The sequence below is a fragment of the Mustelus asterias genome, chromosome 12 (genome assembly GCF_964213995.1).
Source record: "Mustelus asterias chromosome 12, sMusAst1.hap1.1, whole genome shotgun sequence".
NCBI classification, from domain to species: domain Eukaryota; kingdom Metazoa; phylum Chordata; class Chondrichthyes; order Carcharhiniformes; family Triakidae; genus Mustelus; species Mustelus asterias.
The window spans coordinates 76,670,686-76,692,266 of record NC_135812.1 but is presented as its reverse complement, the minus strand read 5'-3'; the positions used below and the strand labels follow the sequence as shown (position 1 = coordinate 76,692,266).

At 41.9% G+C, this 21,581-nt stretch overlaps 1 protein-coding gene across 4 annotated transcripts in view; it reads right to left on the bottom strand.

The window, feature by feature from the left end:
- The window catches only part of slc38a12 (solute carrier family 38 member 12), a 248,473-nt gene that overhangs the window by 73,348 nt on the left and 153,544 nt on the right, over positions 1-21,581 (bottom strand). For all 4 annotated transcript variants that reach the window (XM_078225459.1, XM_078225461.1, XM_078225462.1 and 1 more), the window contains one exon: positions 14,435-14,528. In XM_078225459.1, coding sequence (XP_078081585.1) covers positions 14,435-14,528 — 94 coding nt within the window. The remainder of the gene's footprint in view (positions 1-14,434; positions 14,529-21,581) is intronic.

The following is a 21,581-nucleotide window of genomic DNA, read 5'->3' as shown; positions in this document are numbered from 1 at the left end:
CTATTGTTTGTAAGATGAAGTATTCCACAGTCTATATAGTTTATGTAAACAGCTATTTTTATACAGGTAACATATGCAAGAATGCATTTAAAAATAGCCAGACATTACAATACAGAAATGAGGCATTCGGCCCAACCAGTTCCACATCCAAATCTTTGTAATTTACCTATGCTTTTCCTTATAATCCTTCAATTGTTATTTTGTTTCGGATACAAATTAGCTCATAATTCACAGGTTATTTAGCAATTCAAATGTAATTACTCCTGTCATCGGGGATACTACGTAGCAAATTTGAAGAAGTTGACCTCAACTGCTGAAGAAGGGGCCCCCAGTAGCATAGGATACATGCACTCAGGCTTTCAACAAACTCTTGGTGACTGATCAATAAACACAATTGTACATTAACCAAAAGAGAAAATGCTGGAAAATCTCAGCAGGTCAGGCAGCATCTGTAAGGAGAGAAAAGAGCTGACATTTCGAATCCAGACGACCCTTTATCAAAGCTTTGACAAAGGGGTATCTGGACTTGAAACATCAGCTCTTTTCTCTCCTTACAGATGCTGCCAGACCTGCTGAGATTTTCCAGCATTCCCTCTTTTGGTTTCAGATTCCAGAACCGCAGTAATTTGCTTTTAACAACTGTAGATTAGTCGTTCAGAATCTTCACAATAGCTTCATCATGGGTAAAAGGTGCTTCAATGGCTTTAGGAAGAATGTGCAGATTTTAGAGAACAAGAAGCAAAGATTTACAAGAATGGCTTCGATGATGGGGGATTCCAGTTACATCAATGGATTGGAAAAGCTCGGGTGGTTCCCTTTGATAAGGTTGAGATGTTCAAAATCACTAAGGATCAAGACAGAGTGGAGAGAAACTGTCCACACTGGCAGAATGTTAGAGAACGATAGGACATTAATTTCAAGTGACTAGCAAAAGAACCAAAGGTAACACGAGGGTGTAGTGGAGGCACGTTCAATCGTGGCTGTCAGAAGGGAATTAGATAAGCACCAGAAGAGAAAACATTTGCAGGGCAAGGGAAAAGGACAGGGAGAATGGGATTAGTTGAAGTGCTCTGGCTGAGAGCCAACATGGACAACAGGCTGAATGACTTTCTTTTGAGCTGTAACCATTCAAAAAGGAAAATAACTGAACACCAAGTTATGGCATAGGCAGCCATTCAGACAATCCCATCTGTGCCAGAAATCCAAAGGTAATCCCTCATGTTCCTGTATCTTTCTCTGATTCAAAGGTTTATCTGCATTTTCCTTAAAAAAAAAGAGGCCCTCTGGTTCAAACCATTTATGAAAGCATGCTTCAGTAAACCTCTGCAGAAAGTAAATTCATAATTTCTCCTTCCACTGGAGCATATTAAACAGACTCATTCATTCAGACATCACTCATTCCTCAGCTAAAAGTCTTTTCATTCCGACCGTTTAACCCTTGATTAAATTTCCCTTAGCCTTCTCTGATCCAGCAGAACCTCAAGCACATCATAACTGTATTTCCCTTTCCTGGACACCTGCACTTTTGCATTCTAATGTCCTTTCAATATTGCTGTACCCAAAATGAACATTTCACAAACACAGAAAATAGGAGTAAGATAGGTCATTCGCCCCTCGAGCCTACTCCACCATTCAATATCATAGCCAAGCCTCTATCTCAAGGCCATACTCCCACACACTCCCATAGTCAAGAAATTGATTTCCTTCTCAAATAAATTCAGTGCTGTGACTTCCAAAGACTTGTGGTAGAGAAATCCACATGTTCACCATCCTCTCAGTGAAGCGGTTTCACCTCATCTCAGTACTAAACAACCTATCCAATATCCTGAGACTGTAACCCCTTGTTCTAGACCCCCACAGCCAGAGGAAACATCATCCCTGCATACAGTCAGTCAAGTCCTGTTAGAATTCCATATACTTCAAATGAGATCCCCTCTCATTCTTCTAAACTCTAGCAGATACAGGCCCAGTCTACGTAATCTCTCCCCGAACAACAAACCTGTTATCCCAGGAGTCAGTCTGGTGAACCTTTGCTACTCTTTCCACAACAAGTATATCCTCTCTTAGGCAAGATCAAAACTGCCCATAATACCTCAGTTGTGACATCACCAAGGCCCTGTGCAGCTGCAGAAATACATCCTTGTTTCTGTACTCAAATCCTCTTGCAATAAGGCCATCGTACCATTTGCCTTCCTAACTCGTTGCTGATCTTGCATGCTTGCTTTCAGTGATTGTTATAAGGACACCCAGGTCCCTTTGTACATCAACATTTCCCAATTGATAACCCTTCAAATAACACTCTGCCATTGTTTTTCATACTGAAATGAATAACTTCAAATTTATCAATGTAATACGGCATCTGCCATGTATTTGTCCACTCAACTTGTCTAAATTACCTTGAAGCCTCTCTGCATTGTCCTCACCACTCACATTGCCACCTTTGTGTCAACTGCAAAATTGGAAATATGCTTCCTGTCTGCTATCCAATTCTCAGTATATTATCCCCAATCCCACGTGGTTTAATTCTGCACACTAGCCTCTATGTGGGGCTTTTTAAACTTTCTGAAAATCCAAATCGACCACATCCAGTGATTCTCCCTAATCTATTCTGCGACTAATGTCCTCAAAAATCCCCTGTACATTCGTCAAGCATGATTTCCCCTTCTAGATCCATGCTGACTTTGTCTAATCCCGTTGATATTTTCTAAGTGTCCTTTTATCACACCCTTTATTATAAAGAACAGGTTGTCACCCTCCATTCTGCTGGGACAGTTCCACAGTCTATAGAATTTTGGAAAATGACAACCAATACACCCACTTTTTCCATAGTCACCTAATTTAGTACCCTGGGATGTAGATCATCAAGCACTGGAAATTTATTGGCTTTCAGCCCCATCAGGTCCTCCAGCACTATTTTTTTTTAAATACTAATTTCCTTCAATTCCTCCTCCTCACTAGACCCTTGGTTCCTTGGCATTTCTGGAAGTTATTTGTGTCTTCCTCTGTGAAGACAGGGCTAAAGTAGTTGTTCAATTGCTCTGCCATTTTTTTGTTCTCCATTATAAATTCTCCTGTTTTGGACTCTACATTTGTCTTCACTAAACTTTTTCTGTTTACATGCTTATAGAAGCTTTTACACACATTTTTATGTTTCTTGCAGGTTTACTCTTGTATTGTTTTCCCCCTCTTGGTCCTCCTGTGAATTCTAAACTGCTCCCAATCCTTAGGTGAGCAACTTTTTAGGACTCCTCTTTGGATCTAATATTATCCTTAATTTATTGTTAGCCATGATTTGGCTGCTTTTCCTGTTGTGTTTTTGCACCCAAAAGGAATGTACAACTGTTGCAATGTATGCATTCATGCCTTAAATATTAGTCATTGCCTATCCACCATCATGCCTTTTAATTAAGCTCTCCAATCTCCCTTGCTCCATCACCCTCATTCCATCTTAGTTTTCTTCATTTAGATTTAGGATCCCAGTTTCAAATCGGATTACTTCACTGAACTAAGTCTGGCGTACGCCTTGTTTAAATTCATCTTTACACCAAAGTAAAAGCAGCACGGATACATTGGACTATCATCTACACAGCTGCTTAAATAAGAATGTAAACCATAGGAACCCAATACAAGAAACATCTTAGAACGGGTCTGCATTTCTGTGTCCCAATTTTGCGTGTAGAAATGGAAACATCCTGGTACACAACCGACAGAAGAATGAAGACCAGAAAATATAACTAATGGATGAATATCACTGCAGCAAACTATCAACAAGGTCCATTTATGACAGATGCTTTAAGAGATCTTCAATCATTTATTGGACCATCAATAATTTTTTCCCGAAGTGTACAGAACAGTCACTATACTTCCCTGAAGTTTTGGTTGCTGTTACCTTGGCATCCAGTCAGAGTAGTTTAATTTTCTGAAAATGCCTCTTCAGGAATGTCTCTTAGCAGTATGTTAGTGAAAGAATATCACTCAATCAATATTTAAACTGTGGAATCAGACACTGAGTCTATTTATCAACCTATTCACCTAATGTGGTTGCCAATCTTCTACCTTTAGTGACACGTCACCTACTTTTGAAAAATATAGCAACCCACTGTATTTCAGACCTATAGCTGAAGTTCATTTACTGGAGTCTTGGCCTGACCAGGTACAATCTATCAACCTTGAGTGCAAGCGCTTGATAGCTGTGTCAGTTCATGTACCCAGTGAGATTTGACTGTATGTCATGACCACACAATGGTGCAAGGAGTCGTCAATCATAACACCACTAGATACTTGTTAATCCAGCTGCTTACTGCAGCACTTAGAGTTAAAGGCAACCCAACCAAGATATTGAAAATTGTTTCCTCTCCTCAGCTGCCATCCTCTCCCTTTCAAAATAGCTGTTATCACCTTCTGAAAAGATGCACCCTGGGCCTCTTAATCCTTGCATATGACTGCCCCATTGCCTAACTACCCTCCACCTCAAGTCCAGGAACCCTCAAATCTGTGCCCATCTTTCCTGCTCGAATCCCCCCATTTAGGTTTCTGCCCCTGGTACAGTCCCAAATTGGCTGTAACCAAAGACACAAATGTGACTGCTGACAATTTGATTTTCCTTTATGACTGTGCAACCATTGGCATGGACGACCACTCAATTTGTACTGCCTTTTGTGCATATTCCCATCCCTTGTCATCCCATACGTGGTCATGCCTTCAGCTGTCCGGACCCCAAGTTCTGGAATTTCCTGTCTAACTGGTACCTCAATCTCCTCCATTAAGGAAGGCCCTTCTTAAAAACTTAACTCTTTGACAAAGTCTTTAATCACCCTAATATTTCCTTCTTTGCTAGGCATCCATTTACTTCTAACAGTATCGCTGAAGAATCTCGAGATGTTTTTCTCAAAAGCACTGTTTAAAATAATTTCTTCGTTACTTATAGCAAAGCATAGTGCGTAGATAATATCTAATCTCTAATCAGACTCCATCAAATCAATTGTGGTCCTGAACCTGCCAAACCACCACCAAGGTACACCATAGCAGCAAAGATGCTTCCCCCTTGCATGCTACAATACAATCTTCTGCAGAGTCAAATGTACTAACACTGATTAATCTTTTTAGCGGTTGTAAAAGTGAAAAGGTTACACTGTGCCAAAATCAGTGACTTCTGAACACTTTCACGAAGCACAGAATTTTTTCTATGCCCGAGGAAATTTTAATCCAAAGATCAGACAGCTTGGGAGACATGTCTAGTCTTCTTCAGGGGAATACTGCTTTCCAAAGTCTTCAGATGACAGGTCCTCTTTCCTTTCAAGAATTGCTCACCCAGTAACATTTCTTGGGAATGAACTGTAAATAGGTCAGTACAAAGGTGGCTAGAACCATACACCCATAGCTCAAACAATATGCAACATCATGCAGTAGGCAACATTTATGCAACACCACATGGACAAGTTCAGACGCAAACACACTGAAAATTACCACAGACGCACTGGAATCACCAACCCCGCTTTAATTCCCATTGGTCTCTGATTATGCACAGAAGTTTAATCTAAAACTAGTTGTGGGGTGGTGGCAGTGAAGGAAACATGAGTAAGCATTTTTTTATTCATTCAAGAGATGCAGGCTTTGCTGGCTAGGGCAGCAATTATTGCCCATCCCTAATTGCCCCCGAGAAGGTGGTGAGCTGTTTTCTTGAACTGCTGCAGTATTCCATCACATTCCTGGCTTGTGTCTTGTAGATGGCGAACAGGCTTTAGGGAGTTAGGGGAGTTACCACAAAATTCCCAACTGACCTGCTCTTATAACCTCAGTATCTATGTGGCTAGGCCAGTTAAATTTTTGGTCAGTGCTTACTCCCAGGATGTTGATAGTGGAGGATTTGGTAATGGTAATGCCATTGAATGTCAAGGGGCAATGGTTAGATTCTCCTTTATTGGATATGGTTATTGCCTGGCATTTGTGGGGCATGAATACCACTTGCCATTTGTCAGCCCAAGCCTGGATATTGTCCATCTCTTGCTGTATTTTAACATGGATTGCTTCAGTTTCTGAGTTGTGAATGGTTCTGAACGTTGCACAAACTTCCCACTTCTGACCTCACGATAAAAGGGTAATTGATTAAACAGTTGAAGATGGTTGTGCCGAGGCCTCTATCCTGAGGGTCTCCTGTAGAGATGTCCTAGAGCTGAGAAGACTGACCTCCAACCACAAGAATCATTTTCCTTTGTGCTAGGTATGACTGCAACCAACGGAGAGCAGCACAAAGTGGTGCTGCCAAGTCATTGCTGGTGATGGACATTTGAGCTATATTCTGCACTCTTACCGCGCTCAGTGCTTCCTCCAAGTGGTGTTCACCATGGGGGAATCATCAGCAGGGAGGTGTGGAGTAGGGAGGGAAGTATGTAGTATTCAGCAAGTGGTTTCCATGTCATGTTTGACCAGACTTCATGGGGTTCAGAGGGCAACTCACTACAACTATGCTGACACCACCTCTGCAAGATTTGTCCTGCCAGTAGGACAAAGTATATCCAGGGATGGTGATGATAGTCCCTGGGACATTGTTTGCAAGGTATGATTCTGAGTATGTCAGGCTGTTGCTTGGCTGGTCTCAGGGACAGCTCTCTCAATTTTGGCACAAGGCCCCAGATGTTATGAAGGATTTTGCAGGATCAGCAGGGTGCCTATGTTTCCGGTGCCCAGAGCAATGCTGGCTGGTCCATCCAGTTTGATACAACTGATGCCATTTCAGAGGGCATTTAAGAGTCAACCATGTTGCTGTGGGTCTGGAGACCGGAAGGGTTTTTACGACATTCGACAATAGTTTCTTGGTCACCATTAGACTTTTAATTCTAGATTTTTATTGAATTTAAATTTCACCATCTACCATATTAGGATTTGAATCCAGGTTTCCAGAGCATTACCCTGAGGCGCTGGATTACTGGAGACAATACCACCTTGCCACTGCCTCCCTATGTGAAAGAACATAGAAGCCAGAAAAGGGGTGTAAAAAAATCATCAACTGGGGACTGGAGGGGAAAGGAGAGAGAAGGGTAAAAACAAATCTTAGGAACAGAAGACAGTCAGGGAGAGTGAGAGAGATTAGTTGAAAAACAAAAATATTTAAGGTTCGATGACACAGACTGGTGAAAATGATATTACTTTGCATCACATAATTATGCAATAAATAATGTGGAAGAAATATGTAAATTTTGAAATTTCAACTAGATTCATAATAGTTCAAAGATACAAAAGTCTGAGGTCATGTACCAACCACCTCAAGAACAGCTTCTTCCCTGCTGCCAGACTTTTGAGTGGACCTACCTCGCATTAAGTTGATCTTTCTCTACACCCTAGCTATGACTGTAACACTACATTCTGCACACTCTCCTTTCTGTCTCTATGAACGGTATGTTTTGTCTGTATAGCATGCAGGAAACAATGCTTTTCACTGTATACTAATACATATGACAATAATAAATCAAATTAATTTAAACCAATCTATTTTAAAGAGAAATGGCCTACTGTCGGCTGCATAGAATAATAATTGCAGGTAAAAAAATTGATAAAACCCTGCTAAACCTCTCATTCTGATCATTCAAATGCTGTTAAAGTAGCAGTTTCTTACAACAAGTCACTGTACAGGTCACTAGAAACATAGAACATTTACAGTTCAGAAAGAGGCCACTTGGCCCATCAAGTTTGCACCAACTGAAAAAAAAACCCCACCCAGTCTAACCCCACTTTCCAGCATGCACATCCAGGCACCTTTTAAATGAGATTAGGGTTTCTGCCTCTACCACCGTTTCAGGCAGCCCCCACAACACTCTGAAGGAGAAAAATGCGCCCCAATCTCCAGTGTAAGCTTTTTACCAATCACTTTAAATTTAGTCACCCTAGTCACTGACCCCTCTGCTAAGGTAAATAGGCCCTTCCCATCCACTCAATCAAAGCCCTCTCAATTTTGTATATCTCAATCAAATTTTCAGGGAGAACAACCCCAGCCTATCCAATCTTTCCTCATAGCTGCTACTTTCCAGTCCTGGCAACATCATCATAAACCTTCTCTGTACCCTCTCTAATGCAGTTGTCCTATTTCTGTAATGAGGTGGCCAGAACATCAAGTTGCAATCGAACTAATGGTTTTACAAAAACAGAAAATGCTGGAAAAATTCAGCAGGTCTGACAGCACCAATGGAGAGAGAAAATGAAGTTAATGTTTCAAATATTGCAAGATCTGGAATTTCAGAGATATAGATGACGGGTGTTTTAGAAAATCTGCTTACAACTTAAACTAGTTAACTCATTGAAGAAGCCACAGCATGGCCATTTGAAAATGGAGCATCAGGATTTTGATGGAAGTGATCATAATTCAACATAATTATGGAAAAGGACAAAGAACAGCTGTTAATGTTCTACATTAGGGTAAGATAAATTTTATTCAGCTCAGATGTGATTTTGCTAAAGTGTGTTGGAAGCAGTTACTTATAGATAAAACAGCATCAGAGCAGAAGGAGGCATTCAGGGGGTTTAGATTAAACATGATCCCACAAAGAAAAAAGGCAAGGGTGGCCAAATCTAACTTACAGGGCAAGATGAGACAGAAAAGCAAAGCTTGTGTCAGACACCAAGAATTCAATACTGCAGAAAGCTGAGGGGAGTATAGAAAGGGATTAAATCAAAGGAAACAGGAAAGCAAAGAGAGGGCATGAAAGAATATTGGCAAGCAAAATCAAGGAGAACCCAAAGATGTTTGATCAATGCAAGTGTAAGAGGATAACTAAGGAAGGAGTAGGGCTCATAAAAGACCAAATAGGCAATCTATGTGGGGAATCAGAATATATGGGTATGGTTCTTAATTAATACTTTGTATCGGTCCTCACAAAAGATGGGGACAATTCAGTTATTGCAATTGAGGAGGAAGAGTACAAAGTGTTGGATGGGATAAACATAGGGAGAGAGGGTGTATTGAGGGATTAACATCCTTGAAAGTGGATAAGAAAAATCAGAGCCAGATACAATGTAAAAGGCTGTTTTTTTACTGTTAAAAGGCAGGAAAGAATTAGCGGAAGGCCTGACCAGCACTCTTCAGTCTGCAGTGGATGCAGGTGTGGCACCAGATGATTCGAAGTCTGCTCACATTATGCCTTTCTTTTTAAAAAGTGAGTGAAAGACAGACAATATAATTACAGGCCAGTCAACCTAACTCCGATGGTGGGCAAATCATTGGAATCAATTCTGAGGGGCCAGATTAACTGTCATTTAGAAAGCATTGAGGACAGTCAACATGGATTTGTGAAGGAACTGTCATATCTAATAGCTTGAATTTTTTAAAGCAGTAACTAAGGTTTGGTAGTGCAGTTGATTGTGGTGTACGTAGATTTTAGCAAAGATTTTGACAAGGTCCCACATGGTAGATTGGTTAAAAAAACTGAAAGCTGTTGGAATCCAAGGAAATTTAGTAAACTGGATACTGTTTAAGACAGAGATAGATAGGTTCTTGATTAATAAAGGAATCAGGAGTTATGGGGAAAAGGCTGGAGAATGGGGATGAGAAAAAAAATCAGCCATGATTGATTGGCGGAGCAGACTCAATGGGCCTAATTCTGCTCCGATGTCTTATGGTCTTGTACCAAATTGATGCAGTGGCAGGAAAGAAATGGTACTTAATGAAGGGGTGTTTTTGTGGTTAGGAGGCTGTTTCGAGTGGGGTTCCACAAGGCTCTGTACTAAGTGTCCAGCTTTTTGTGGTACATCTTAATGATTTGGACATAAATGTCAGGGGAATGATCAAGATGTTTGCTGACGACACAACAGCTGGCTGCGTGATTGACAGTGAGGAGGATTGCTGCAGGAAGATCTCAATACTGGTCAGGTGAGCAGAAAACTGGCAAATGGAACTCAACCCAGAGAAGTGTGACGTGATGCCTTTGGGGAGGTCAAACAAGGCAAAGGAATACACAATGGCAGAATACTGAGGGACCTAGGAAAAGTGCAGCACCTGTGTGGGTTTCCTTCCACAGTCCAAAGACGTGCAGGTTAGATGGATCGGCCATGCTAAATTGCCCCTTTGTGTCTCAAGATGCGATACGTTAGGACGATTAGTGGAGTAAATACATGGGATTGCAGGGATAGGGCCTGGGTGCAATGCTCTGTCGGAGAGTCATTGCAAACTCAATGGGCCTGAATGGCCTCTTTCTGCACTGTAGGGATTCTATGATAATTTCTACTCCTTTTGGCCCATTATTTTGAATATGTTCCCTCTGGTGAACAAAGAAAATTACAGCATAGGAACAGGCCCTTCAGCCTTCCAAACCTGCACCATGCTGCCTGACTGAACTAAAACCTCTATCCTTCCAGGGACCATATCCCTCTATTCCCATCCTATACATGTATTTGTCCAGATGCCCCTTAAAACTCACTATCGTATCTGCCCTTTAAAACTCACTACCTCTCCCGGCAGCAAGTTTCAGGTACCACCACCCTCTGTAAACAAAACTTGCCTCGCACATCTCCTTTAAACATTGCCCCTCGCACCTTAAACCTATGCTCCCTAGTAATTGACTCTTCTACCCTGGGAAATGCTTCTGACTATCCACTGTCCATGCCCCTCAATCTTGTAGACCTCTATCAGGTCACCCCCTCAACCTCCGTTGCTCCAGTGAGAACAAATCAAGTTTCTCCAACCTCTCTTCATAGCTAATGCCCTCCATACCAGACAATATCCTGGTAAATCTTTTCTGTACCTTCTCCAAAGCCACCACATCTTTCTGGTAGTGTGGCAACCAGAATTGAACACTATATTCCAAGTGCGGCCTAACTAAGGTTCTATAAAGCTGCAACACGACTTGCCAATTTTTAAACTCAATGCCCCGGCCAATGAAGGCAAGCATGCCGAATGCCTTCTTGACTACCTTCTCTACCTGCGTTGCCACTTTGTGACCTGTGTACCTGTACACCCAGATCCCTCTGCCTATCAATACTCTTAAGGGTTCTGCCAAATGTCTGAGAGGGCACAGTTTCTCATTTACCCTGTCCATAGCCCTCAGGATCTTGAATACTGCAACCAAGTCTCTCTCAATCTTCTTTTCTGAGGAGAAAACAGCTAACCTCGCCAATCTATTCTCATAACTACAGTTGCTAATCTCTAGTATCATTCTTGAATCTCCCCTGCACTTTCTCCAACGTCTGCACATCCTTCCTCAAGTCTGGCGCACAGAACTGAAGACAGTACTCCACATGGTCTAACATAAGTTCGACACAAGTTCAACATTACCTCCTTATTCTTGTACTCAGTTCCTCTATTAATAAAACCTAGAATACCATAAGCTTCATTACCTGCTCTCTCAAAATGCCCTACCACGTTCAATGACTTATGCACATATACACTGAAGTTCTTTTGTTCCCGCACCTCCTTTAGAGTTTCTCCCTTGCCTGCCCAATCCAACAATATGTCTGTCCTTTTTAAGTTCAAGACTAATTGACATTGCTTCCAATCTTCATATCCACAAATTTTGAAATCATGCTCTGCACTACCAGTCTAAGCCATTAATATACATCAGGAAGAACAAGGATCCTAACACTGACCTGTGCGGAACTCCCCTACAATCCTTCCTCTAATCTTGAAAACAATTATTTATCACTACTATTTCCTGTTACTCAGTCAATTTTTTATCCAAGTGCTTACTTTCCCTTTTATTCTATGAGCTAGAATTTTGCTCATTAGTCTGTTGTGTGGTCCTGTATTAAATGTCTTTTGAAAATCCATATATACCACATCAGTAGCGTTGCCCTCAATCTTTTGTTACCTTCTCAAAAACAACTCCAGCAAGTTAAACATGATTTTACCATTAATGAATCCATGCTAGCTTTCCTTAATTATCCTGCACCTGTCAAAGTGATTATTGACTCTGTCCAGCACTATAGTTTCTACAAGTTTCCCCATCACTGAAGTCAAACTGACTTGTCAGTAGTTACTGCCATTATCCTTGTACCCCTTTTTGAACAATTGTCTAACATTCCTAATTCTTCCTTTCTCTGGTAACCCCTGTGTCTAAGGAAGACTGGAAGATCACCAGTGCCTCAAATTTCTACTCTCACCTCCCTCCTTCAATGCATTTCATCCAGACCTGGTGACTTATTTTAAGTACAGATAGCCTAATACCTCTGCCTACTCAATTGTAAATTCCTGACTGTAACAGTTGCCTCGTCTCACCTCAGCCTGGGTAGCAGCATCTTCCTTCATAAAGACAGACGCAAAGTACGCATTTAATACTTCCACTACTTCTCCTGCCTCCACAATCAGCCCTACTCTTTTGGCACTCTGTTAGAATGCCTACAGTGCAGAAGGAGGCCATTCGGCCCATCAAGCCTGCACCAACAACAATCCTACCCAGGCCCCATCTTCTATGACACTAAGGAGCAATTCAGCATGGCCAATCAACCTAACCTGTACATCTTTGGGAGAAAACCAGAACACCCAGAGGAAACACAAGCAGAACGTGCAAACCACACACAGACACCCAAGGCCAGAATTGAATTCAGGTCCTTGACACTGAGGCAGCAGTGCTAACCACTGTGCCACCCATTGTTTACATGCTTATAGAAGACCTTGGGATTCCCTTTTAAGTTAGCTGCTAGCCTCCTTTCATACTCCCGCTTTGCGAATTAGTTTTTTCACTTCCCCTCTGGTCCTCATCTACAGCCAGATTCCCCACTGTATTGTCAACCTGACATCTGTCATACATGTACTTCTTCCTTTTCATCTTCTATCTCTCTCATTACCCAGGGGGTTATAAACTTACTTTTCCTACCTTTCCCCTTAAAGGGAATATACCTGGACATTGCCTACAATATTACCTCTGGAGGTGGTGGCCCATTTTCCAGCTACTGCCTTTTGCACGAACATTTGATTCCAACTGACTCAACTCAGATGCAATCTCACCCTAGCAAAGTTGACTTTCCTCCAATTAATTATCCCTGTTCTGGATTGTTCCTTGTCCTTTTCCATGGCCAATCTAAATCTTATGATACAATGATCATTGTCCCTAAATGCTCTCCCACTTGGGTCAACTCATTCCCCAGAGCCAGGTCCAAAAGTGCCTGCCTTCTCATTGGACCGGAACATACGGCTACAGAAAATTATCTTGAACAAATTCCAGGAACAGTCACTCTTCTTGACCCTTTGCAAACTCCTATCCAGTCTATATTTGCACAATTGAAGTCTCCAGTTATAATTACTCCATTATTGCACCTCTGTAATTTCTTTGCAAATTTATTTCTTTGCACCTCTTCTCCCAGTTGCTGGTCTATGTACTACACCGATTAATGTTATTGCACCTTTTTCATTGCTTACCTCTAGCCAAAGGGATTCTGTCCTTGACCCTCTGGAATATCCCCTCTCCAGTACAGTCATACCATCTTTAATCAACATTGCCCTCAGGTTCTCAAGTCCTGCCAGTTTAGCTTAAACTCTTCCAAACAGCACTAGCAAACGTTCCATCAAGGACATTAGTCCAAGTCCTCCTTGTACAGGTCCCACCTACTCCAGAATAGTACCAAAGCCTCAAAAGATCCAAATCTCTTGCTTGATTTCTCCAGTCATGCATTGAATTGCTCAATATGCCTATTCTTATACTCACTAGCATGTGGCACTGGGAGTAATCCTGAGATTACTGCTCTCTCCATTCCTTCTCAACTCCCTAAAATTTCTCATCCCTTTTCCTGCCTATTTCATTTGTTCTTCCGACCTACATCATTGGTACCAATGTGGACCATGAGCTCTGGCTGCTTGCCCTCTCCCAAAGGAATGTCCTGCAGTCACTCTGACATTCTTGACCCTGATAGCAGGGAGGCATCATGCCATTTTGGAATTACATCTTCAGCCACATAAACACCTGTCTGCTCCCCCACCACGATAGCACTTCCACTCTGCCTCCTCCCCTCCTGTGCAGCAGAGCCACCTGTGGTGCCACCAAGATGGCTTATGCTACAGTCCTGGCAGGAACCATCTTGCTTACTAGTATCCAAAATGGAAAAGCAGTTAGAGCGCCTCAAACCTCAGCACCACCTACTTGTTTCTCCGAGACATCCATTTGGCAGACATCCATTTCCTCTCTGCCTGTATACCTCTTAACTGCAGTGTAACCACCTCTCCAAACATACCCGCCAGATAATCCTCAGCCTCCTGGATACACCACAGTGGCTTCAGCTACTGCTCAAATTCTGCAATCCGGAGCTCAAGTCTGTCCTCACACCAACCGCAGCTAGCAGCCCCTGCTGTGTGCTGGATACAATCACACCCCTACTCCTTGACCCAGATAGGAGACAAGCCTTCCTCAACCATATCCAAGTGGAACACAAGTCTTCCCTACCTTTCCTGCATACTACACACCTGTCTCCCCGTATAAGCAAGTTATTTAAAATGCAACAGTTTAAGTAAAATTCTTACCAATCCATCTCATCAGCGAAGTGACGATTTGAAGGTATTTGGTCTTCTGAACATTGAAAAAGGTGAATGGTCCAAGCAGCAGAGAAAATACAGTCTGTACAATGAAAAAGAGAGTTACTTAGACACAAATATGCACGATTTAAGTCAGAAATCCACATGGTTCTATGACAGAGTGGCACATGAAACAGCAAAGAGGTGCAACCAATTATTCTATATTTACAGGTATAAGTGATAGCAAATCAAGAGAATTCCACAGGGAAAGATGAAGTAGATAAAGGGAACACATGACAGATGTCAGGTTGACAATACAAGAACGAACCGGGCTGAAATTCAAAGGGGAAACAAAAAAGAAAATCGGATGGGCAGCTTAATGTTAAAAAGATTTTTAAAAATGTTTCTTTTAGGATTTGGATGTCACAGGCTCAGCCATCATTTATCATCCACCCCAACTTCCCTTGAGGTGATGAGCAGCCTCTTTGTTCAGAAGGGAGTTCCAGGGTTTGGGACTTGTAAAGAAAGCAGATGCACATGGAATACAGGATGATTTGATAAAGTGGATTCAAAATTGGCTCAATTGTGGCTCAGAGTGTGATGACAGAAGGCTGCTTCAGTGACTGGAAGCCAGTTTCCAGTGATGTACCACAGGGATCTGTAATGTGTCCCCTATTATTTGTCATTTATATAAATGACATAGATGACATGGGGGATAGGATTAGTAAGTTTGACCCCAAGCCCTGTTCCTATTTTAATTCAGTGGCAGTGAAGTAACAATGAATCCATGTCTTCTATAGGAATATAAATAGTAAAAGGATAATAAGAGGATTGGGGACCAACAAGGGCAACTATACATGAAGGCAGTGGGCATGATAGTGGTATTAAATAAATACTTTGCAAGTCTATTTATCAAGGCAGATGGGCAGCACGGTGGCACAGTGGTTAGCACTGCTGCCGCACAGCACCAGGAACCCGGGTTCGATTCTCGGCTTGGGTCACTGTCTGTGTGGAGTTTGCATGTTTTCCCGCTGTCTGTGTGGGTTTCCTCCGGGTGCCCCGGTTTCCTCCCACAGTCCAAAGATGTGCAGGTTAGGTGGTTTGGCTAAATTGACCTTTCGTGTTAAGGGGACTAGCTAGGGTAAATGCATGGGGTTATGAGAATAGGGCCTGGGTGGGATTATGGCTGGTGCAGACGTGATGGGCCAAATGGGCCTCCTTCTGCACTGTATGATTCTATGCTATCAAAGTCACAGTGAAAGAGGATGTAGTTGCAATACTGGATGGTTAAAAATTAATGAAGAAGGTATTCAAAAGGCTGATTCTACTTAAGTTGATAAGTCATGAGGACTGGATGGGACGCAGAGGTTAAGGGAGGAAAGGGAGGAACTTGCAGAGGCAGTGGTCATAAATTTCCAGCCCTCCTTAAGATACAGGGATGGTGCCAGGGGACAGGATGAATTGCAGAAAAGCATGCAAGGATAAACCCAGCAAAGGTTTGGCCAGTGCAATTTAACCTTGGTGGTAGGAAAGCTTTCAGAACAATGGTAATCAAATTAGTCACAGAAACATAGGAATTAGGAGGAGGCAATTCAGCCCTCCCAGCCAGCTCCATCAATCAGACCGTGGCTGATCTCTTCCTGGTCTCAAATCCACCTCTCTACCTGTTCCCATACCCCTTTAACCAGTTTATCAGAAATATATCTCCTTCTTGAAACCATTTAATGATTCAGACTCCACTGCACTATGGGGCAGCAGGTTCCACAAATTCACCACCTCCTCCAAGAGGTTGTTCCTCTTCACCTTAGTTTTTAATCTACCGCCTCTCAACCTATACCTGTGACCTCATGTTCTAGATTGCCTCGCAAGGGGGAACATTTGGCGTACGTTTACTTGGACTAGTCACTTGGACAAATCTTTTGGAAGGTAACAGTAAATGTTGACGAGGTGTACATGGGCTTTTTGTATTTGATCAAGTACCACACAGCAGGCTTGCTTGTGAAGTTGAAGCCCAAGAGGACAGCCAGCATGGACAGAAAGTTGACTGAGTGACAGGAAAACAAGGATAATGCTGAATTGCTATTTTTCAGACTGGAGAAAAGTATACGTTGGCATTTCCCAGGGGTCAGTATTAGAACCACTTTTTCATGTGTTAATAACTTAGACACAACAGGACACAATTTCAAGATTTGCAGAAGACTTGAAGTAATGTGAACAGTAGAAAAGTTAGTGATAGACTTCAAGAGGACAGAGACACTGGTGAAAAAGGACATTACAGATGAAATTTAATGCAGAGGTATAAAGTGATGCATTTGGTAGGAAGAACAAGGATGCGCAATATAACAAAAGGTACAATTCCAAAGAGGGTGCAGGAGCAGATTGATTTTCGGGTTTATATGCACAAATCATTGAAGAGTTGGGCAGGGTTAAAAAGACAAATGGGATCCTGCAGTTTATAAATAGAGATATATAGTACATAAGCAAAGTTATGATGAGTCCTCATAAAACACTGAATTGGTCTCAACTGGAGTAGTGTGCAACAAATGTTAGGAAAAATGTGAAGGCTTTGGTGAGGGTGCAAGAAAGATTTGAAAATGGTTCCAAGGATGAGGGACTTCATTTAAATGAATAAATTGCAGAATTGTTCTCCAGATCGAAGTTAGAGAGGAGATTTGATAGAAGCGTCTAAACCATGAGAGGGCTAGAGTAGAGAGAGAGAAAAACTGTTCCCATTAGCAGCAGGGTGAAGAACCATGGGACACCGATTTGTGAATGGCAAAAGGGCGAACTGCGACAAGAAGAAAAACCCCTCTTTAAAAAAAACACACAATGTGGAGATGCCGGCATTGGACTGGGGTGGGCACAGTAAGAAGTCTCACCATACCAGGTTAAAGTTCAACAGGTTTATTTGGTATCACAAGCTTTTGGAGCATTGATGAAGGAGCAGCAAGTAATTATTATCTGGAATGCACTGCTTGAGAATTTGGTGGAGGCAGATTCAATCACAGCTTTCTAAAGGGGAATTTAACAAAACATGAAGGTGAAAAGAAATGGTATGGCGGCGGGGGGTGGTGGAAGGAAGGTTAGGGTGACAGTCTGAGGCTAGCTGAGTTGCTTCGGCAGAGAGATGACACAATGAACAGAATGGTTTTCTTCTGTCCTACCACCAGTCTATAATTTATTGGATCTGTTAAGCATTTTTCAGCTTCTCTTCTTACTGCCACATGTTAGCTCACTTCTCACCATCAGTTTAAAAAAACTAGCAAATCTGTCAGATTGAACACTAGATAATCTCAAACCTCCTAAATACAGCTTCATCCAAACTGATTTTCAGGCTTGTGTTGCCACATTAATTAATTAAACAGTAAATGAATAAACGATTAACAAAGATACGCAAAATTAAAGTAGCTTAGGCAGAAAAAGAAAGCCATCCACTTCAAAAAGTAAACCTGGCGTTAAACCGACACTTACCCAAAAGCACTGCATTTTTGTAGTATTTTCAGCTGTTTAGATGGCGTATCTACAGTTTGTGAAAAGTCTTATGCCCATCTAATCAGCTGTCTCTGCTACCTCTCTCCTCTTCCCTTAGCCCACTGGCCAAACTACCCTAAAAACTATCATGCTCTTGCACCTAATTTGCATCTTTTTCCCAGTTTCTTCCCCATCTCACCTCATGCCTTTCAAGTCATCTTGTCCATGAACCTCCCTTCTGCTCTTGACCGCTTTTGCCAAACTGCTGACCAGCCAATTTCCCTTCCTAGCTTCCACAGCAGCTGATATCATTAATCGTTCTCTCTTCTCAGGTATAGCACCTTCCTTCAAATTCATCATTCAACTCAAAAAAAACTTGACCACTCTTTAAACTACAAACTACTTTCAACTTCTCTTTCCTCACCAAATTCCTTGAATGTGCTGCCATCTCCCAAATTTAAGCTAATTGTTAGGGACCAGATCAGAAACTCCAAGGTATATTATAAAGTTAACCTAGATCCCAACTTTATTTGATTTTGGCATTAGAGAAAGCATAAGGTGTTTCATTCCAGGTGCAATTCTATTGACCCAGTAGGTAGTTTTTGAATCAATAAAAAAAGATCACAGTTAGAATATAATAAAACAATTAGCAAAAAACTTTTACCAAAATATTTAAACATGATAAAGTATCATTCTTAATATCTCTATGGTTCCCCATAGACCTAAATCATACTTCAGAACCAATTAGCACCAACAGATATGCTCATATGGATGCAAGATTTTCAGCCCTTTTAATGCCTCTGGACGGATACAGAAAGACCTCTACCTTCTGACTCCCATACAGCAGTTTCCAGAGAAAAGATCTACCTTCAAGCAGCAGAACTTCATAGAAAGAGACCTATTTTCTGGATCCCAGTCTCCAAAACCAGAGATACACAGGCAGAACGCTATTTTATCTCTCTACAGATCACAAACAGCAACTGAACTGGGTTTCTCCGAGAGCCTAGCCCTGCCTTGTCAAAGCCCCAATCTGAAAAACCCTAAGAGAAAACACTAAAATAACACTGCGTTAGTCCAGGTTAAAAACAAACATTTTAACAATTAAAATCAATTATGCTGCTGCAGTGACAACAGGGGTTGCCAGGTACAGAGAAAGCAGCACCGATAATAAACCAAACTGCTGAAACAAATCTTGTACAAGAAAAATGACAAATACATTTCTTAAAGGCACAGTATTGTCACAATCTTTTCTGGAACACCAGAAAATTTGAATTCTTCCAGTTGGGTTTCGAACCCTGCCACAGCACCAAACAACATCCTAGTTTACTGTCAAAGGCAAACTATCCCTCTTCATCCTTCTTGGTCTGTCTGCAGCCTTTGACAGTAGATCATACCATCCTACTCAAATGTCTGCATTGTGGACCTAGCTAGGAACTGCACTTAGCTGGTTCCAAGATTACCTAATTGTAGCCAGAGAATCACCTGTAATTACCATTGCCTCTTATGGCTTGCCAGTATCTATCCTAGACCTCCTATGTATCATCTACATACCGCCCCTTGGTATACATAGAAACATACATACAAAATAGGAGGTAGGCCAATCAGCCCTTTGAGCCTGCTCCACCATTCATTATCATGGCTGATCATAAAATTCAACACTGATCCCACCTTCCCCCCCATATTCCTTGACCCCCTTTAGCCCCAAGGAGGTATATCTAATTTCTTGAAATTATACAACATCTTGGCCTTCTTTGTAGTAGTTTCACCACTTTCTGGGTGAAGAAATTTCTCTTCACCTCCATCCAAAAAGGCTCACCCCCTATCCTTAAACTACGACCCCTAGTTCTGGACTCCCCCACCATCGGGAACATTCTTTCTGAATCTACCCTGACTAATCCTATCAGAATTTAAAAGTTTCCGTGAGATTTCCCCCCCCCCCCCCCTCCCCCCTCCCACCCCTCGCTCTACTGAACTCCAATGAATATAATCCTAACTGACTTGGGTCTCTTCTCATACGACAGTCCTACCATCCCAGGAATCAGCATGGTAAACCTTTGCTGCATTTACTCTATAGCAAGAGCATCCTTCCTCAGATACGAACACTAAAACAGCACACAATGCTGCAGGTGAGGCCTCACCAATGCCCTATTCCTATAGTCAAATCCTCTATGAATGTCAACATACCATACGTCCTTATTGCACAAGGACACCAAGGTCTCGCTGAGCATCCACCTCTCAATTTATACCCAATCAAATAATCATATACCTTCCTCGATAGGCTACCGAAGTGGATAATCTCACATTTTTCCACATAATACTGCATCTGCCATGCATAAGCCCACTCACCCTGTCCAAAATCATGCTGAAGCACCTCTGCATCCTCCTCACAGCTCACCTTCCCACCCAATTTCGTATATTTGCAAATTTCTAAATAATACTCAGTTCCTGGTCCAAATTATTAGTATACAGTGAAAACACTTGGGGTCCTAGCACAGATCCCTGCGGTACTCCACTAGTCAGTGCCTGCTAATCAGAAAAAGACTCATTTATTCCAACTCTTGGCTTACTGTTTGCTAACCAGCTTTCTATCCATCTCAAGACACTATCCACTATCCCATGTGCTTTAACTTTACATAGTGATATGCTATGTGAGACCTTGTCATAAGTCTTCCGAAAGTCTAAATAAACCACATCCACCGGTTCTCCCTGGCCAACTCTATTAATTACATTCTCAAAGAATTCCAGCAGATTTGTCAGGCATGATTTCCCTTTCATAAATCTATGTTGACTGATTATACCACTGCTTCCCAAATACTGGGCTATGAAATCCCTGATAATGGACTCTAACAACTTCCTTACTACCAACATTAGGTTCACTGCTCTATAGTTCCCTGTTTTTTCTCTAGCTTCCTTTTTGAATCGCGAGTTTAATCATCTGCGCAAGATCTGGCATCATCTGAAAACACAGCTTCCTTGTGTATACTGACAATAACCAACTTTACTTCAGCACTCTCTCTTTCAATCCCTCCACTGTCTGAACTGTTACTCTGCTCATCCGATAGCCAGTACAGGGTGAGCAGAAATTTCCTCCCATTCAATATTTTGAAGATTGAAACCATTGTCTTCAGTCCCTACTCCAACCATCCCTCTCTCTGCAACTGTCGAAGTCCAAACTTGACAACATTGAAATCACATTGACCCCAAAATGAACTTCAGACCACATATAGCATTATTAAGGTCACCTATTTCCATCTCCGTAGCATCGACCAACTCTGTCCCTGCCTCAGCTAACCATCTGCTGAAACTTTCATCCATGGTCTTCGTTACTTCTAAACTTGGTCATTCTAATGCACTAGCTTCCCAAGTTCTACCCTCCATAAAGTTGGTAATCTAAAATTCCATCATCCAGAAATCCAGTGCCCATGTCCTTGCTCACACCAAGTCCCTTGCACCCATTACTCTAGTGACTGAACCAAAATGCCTCCTGGTCAAGCAATGCCTAAATTTTAAAATTCTCACCCATTTTCAAATATTCCCATGGCCTTGCTGCTCCCTTTTTCTGTGATCTCCTCCAGCCTAACAATCCTTCAATATACCTGTGCTCATCTAATATGCCTCTTGAGCTTTAATTGCTTCACTACTCACCATCTGGTTTTCAGCTGCCTAGTTCTTAAAATCAGAAACT